Source organism: Henckelia pumila, chromosome 4 (genome assembly GCF_033568475.1).
Source record: "Henckelia pumila isolate YLH828 chromosome 4, ASM3356847v2, whole genome shotgun sequence".
NCBI classification, from domain to species: domain Eukaryota; kingdom Viridiplantae; phylum Streptophyta; class Magnoliopsida; order Lamiales; family Gesneriaceae; genus Henckelia; species Henckelia pumila.
The window spans coordinates 25,595,841-25,599,515 of NC_133123.1; the positions used below are offsets into that span (position 1 = coordinate 25,595,841).

Genomic DNA, 3,675 nt, shown 5'->3' on the forward strand with positions numbered 1-3,675 from the left:
ACGCCGCAAGAAATAAAAAATGGCGTCTAAAATCAGTAACTCGCCACACTTCTACTCCACAATCTTCTTCCTTTTGCTCTTCTTATTATGTTACCAAGCACATTCCTTTGATTCCGAAACCGACAGACTCGCGTTGCTTTCTTTCAAGAACAGCATCACAGATGATCCACTTCAAGTACTGAGTTCTTGGAATGATTCAACGAGTTTCTGCAACTGGACAGGCGTAACATGTACTTCACAACCATCCCGAGTCGATACCCTGTCGCTGCCGTCTCGAAAACTCGGAGGCTCCCTCTCCTCTGCCATAGTTAACATGACCTTTCTTAGTGTCATTGATCTCAGTGACAACTTTCTCCGGGGCCCGATTCCAGGAGACATCGGTGGCTTGTTTCGGCTTCGGTACATTTTCTTGATGCGGAATGGCTTTGAAGGTGAAATTCCGGGGAATTTGAGCCGATGCACCGAGCTTAGAGTCATGAATTTCAACTACAATAATCTCACCGGAAAAATCCCTGCTGACATTAGCACATTGCCGAATCTTGTCGCTCTCCATGTATCCGCAAACGGGTTAACAGGCGGGATCCCGCCTGTTCTAGGCAACATATCCTCGCTCCTGAATCTTTCCATCGCGCAGAATTACCTCGGAGGGGTGATCCCGGATGATCTTGGCCGTCTCGTGAACCTGGAATTCTTGCAGGTCTCGACTAACAACTTGTCCGGTACGATTCCGGGGTCGATTTTCAATCTGTCGAGAATATATATGTTCTCTGTGGCATTCAATCAGTTGACAGGGAGTCTGCCTTCCAGTATTGGGAGCTATTTTCCGAATCTGAAGGAGTTGCATTTAGGAGTGAATGGGTTTTCAGGAGGGATTCCGTTTTCACTCGCTAACATCTCCAGTCTCGAAATCATCGATATCCCTGTCAACAGACTCACCGGAAAAGTTCCTGTCGATCTGGGAAGGCTTCCCAATCTGGAGAGGCTGAATGTTGGCTGGAATCTGCTCGGAAGCGAAGATGAAGAAGGGTTAAAGTTTCTTGATTCTTTGATCAATTGCAGCAAGCTCGAAACTTTGAGCATTGCCCGGAACCGGTTTTTAGGAACAGTGCCTGATTCCATTGGTAATCTTTCCATAACTATGAAGAGATTGCTTCTAAATGAGAACAACTTATCTGGAGGCATTCCTTCGGGGATAACGAATCTTATCAATCTCAACACTTTTAATGTGAGCTGGAACCAATTTGATGGACCTATTTTTCCTGATATAGATAAACTCTTCAATCTTAGGCAGTTGTATATGAATGTGAACAGATTTTCAGGAAAGATTCCGCCGGCTATCGGTAACTTAAGCATGTTGTTTGAACTTCGGTTGGATAGGAACGAATTGGGGGGCGATATTCCGGCGAATCTTGGAGACTGTAAGCAGTTGAAGTTACTGAACTTGTCTGATAATCAGCTCAGTGGAATTGTGCCATCACAGGTTTTCGGTCTATCGTCGTTAACCATCGGGTTCGACCTAGCTCGAAATTATCTGAGTGGAAGCTTGCCGGTTGAAGTTGGGAACTTTATAAACCTCAAAACGTTTGATTTATCTGATAATGAGTTTTCTGGACACATTCCTGAGAGTTTAGGCCTTTGCACGAGCTTGGAGAGCATATTCTTAAACGGTAATTCGTTACAAGGCTCGATTCCTTCGAGATTAAGCGCCTTGAGAAACCTTCAAGATCTTGATCTCTCACGAAACAAAATGACCGGGATAATTCCAGAGTTCTTGCAGGAGTTTGTGTTCCTTAGGTATTTAAATCTGTCGTTCAACGAATTTGCTGGCAAAGTGCCGAAAGGGGGAGTATTTGCCAATACAAGTGGTATTTATCTGTATGGCAACAGTAGGCTTTGTGGTGGTGTTGTTCAACTCGAGTTACCTTCTTGTCCCCCTTCTCCCAGACGGGGGGGTGGGTCTAGTATATTGAAAGCAGCGATCGGAGCATCGTTGGGAGTTTTCGGTTTGCTTTTCCTGTTGTATTTTGCAGTTTCTATGATGCTCAGGAGAGCAAGAAGGAAAGGCTTGATCACTTCCCCATCAGAAGAGTGGAGTTCAAACTTTTCCTACCATGAACTTGCAAAGGCAACAAATGAATTTTCCGCAGAAAATTTGCTCGGTGAGGGTGGTTTCGCTTCCGTCTATAGATGCACTCTGTCCAAAAACGAGAAACCTATTGCTGTGAAAGTTCTCAATACACAACAGATTGGAACTTCTAAGACTTACATGGCAGAATGTGAAGCATTGAGGAATATCAAGCACAGAAATCTAGTCAAAATTTTGGGTTCTTGTTCGGCTTTGGACTCTGAGGGCAGAGATTTCAAGGCCATTGTTCTTGAACTCATGCCGAATGGGAGTTTGGAGAAATGGTTGCATCCCAACCAGAAGAATCAACCCGAGAACCTCGACATTCGTCAGAGGCTAAACATTGCCATTGATGTGGCTTCAGCATTGGAGTATCTTCATTGCTACTGCCATATTCCTGTGGCGCATTGTGATCTCAAACCGGGCAACGTTCTTCTTGACACAGACTTTTGTGCTCATTTAAGCGACTTCGGCCTAGCGAAGTTCATCAGACAACGTGTAGATGCCAGTACACAAGCTCAAATAAATTCAACTGGGATAAGAGGATCATTTGGTTATGTTGCTCCAGGTAACATTTGCCCCTTCCCTCTACTTTTTCTTATTCAAATAAAACTTTTGAACTTCATCTTATTTTAGACAGGATCTTATTTACTTTATCTTAATCACAAATATGCAGAGTATGGAAAAGGAGGGCCAGTATCTGTATCAGGAGACATTTACAGTTTTGGGATCCTACTCCTGGAGATGTTTACGGGTAAAAAACCGACAGATGGAATGTTTACAGATGGACTGACCCTTCACAGTTTCGCGAAAAATTCTTTACACGACAACGTGATGGACATTATCGACCCAAGGTTAGCGTTTTCAACCCGAGCAGAAGCAGAAGCAGAAGCAGAAGCAGAACACATCAGCATCGAAGTCGAGGAGCACGAACAAGTCGAGAAATTCTTCGCGTTAATCATTAGGATTGGAGTCTCTTGCTCCCTGGAAATGCCAAAAGACAGAATGAACATAAAAGATGCCAATGTGAAGTTGCAGCTGATAAGGGACAACTTTTTATAACATATGTTTGTGAATATTAAATATAGTTATGTATATTTCTTGTAGATTTAAAAGCACTTCAATGTTTGATCATTGACTGTTGTTTTGCCTACTCATCGGTTGATACTCAAAAGAAACTGCAATGTCATGCTTCTTAGAAATTTAGATCCACCAAATGGTCTGTGCAATGGAACAAGAATGGTATGCAAAGCATTCTAGAACAATGTAATCCATGCAGAGATCAGCATAGGGCATCCATCATTCAGGGAAGCAAGTTCTAATACCTCGAATTCCACTCTCACCAGCAGAAAATGAAAGATATCCTTTTCAATTCAAAAGGAAACAATTCCCAATTCGTCTTTGCTTTGCAATGACAATCAATAAAGCTCAGGGACAAACCATTCCAATCGTCGGAGTATATCTACCGCAGCCAGTATTTTCACATGGGCAACCATATGTTGCTTTGTCTAGAGGCACTTAATTCGTCCAGATAAAATACATAGCACGGA

At 43.0% G+C, this 3,675-nt stretch overlaps 1 protein-coding gene across 1 annotated transcript; it reads left to right on the plus strand.

Moving 5' to 3' along the window:
- On the plus strand, positions 1-3,451 carry LOC140863693 (LRR receptor-like serine/threonine-protein kinase EFR). The gene is made up of 2 exons (XM_073267294.1): positions 1-2,693; positions 2,802-3,451. The coding sequence occupies exons 1-2, from the start codon at positions 20-22 to the stop codon at positions 3,185-3,187; spliced, it is 3,060 nt and encodes a 1,019-aa protein (XP_073123395.1). The 5' UTR covers positions 1-19; the 3' UTR covers positions 3,188-3,451.
- The last annotated feature ends 224 nt before the right edge of the window (positions 3,452-3,675 follow it).

Coding starts and splice junctions, on each gene's coding strand:
- LOC140863693 (XM_073267294.1), top strand. CDS start 20: ATGGCGTCTAAAATCAGTAACTCGCCACACTTCTACTCCACAATCTTC. Junction 2,694..2,801: donor ATTTGGTTATGTTGCTCCAG/GTAACATTTGCC, acceptor ACAAATATGCAG/AGTATGGAAAAGGAGGGCCA.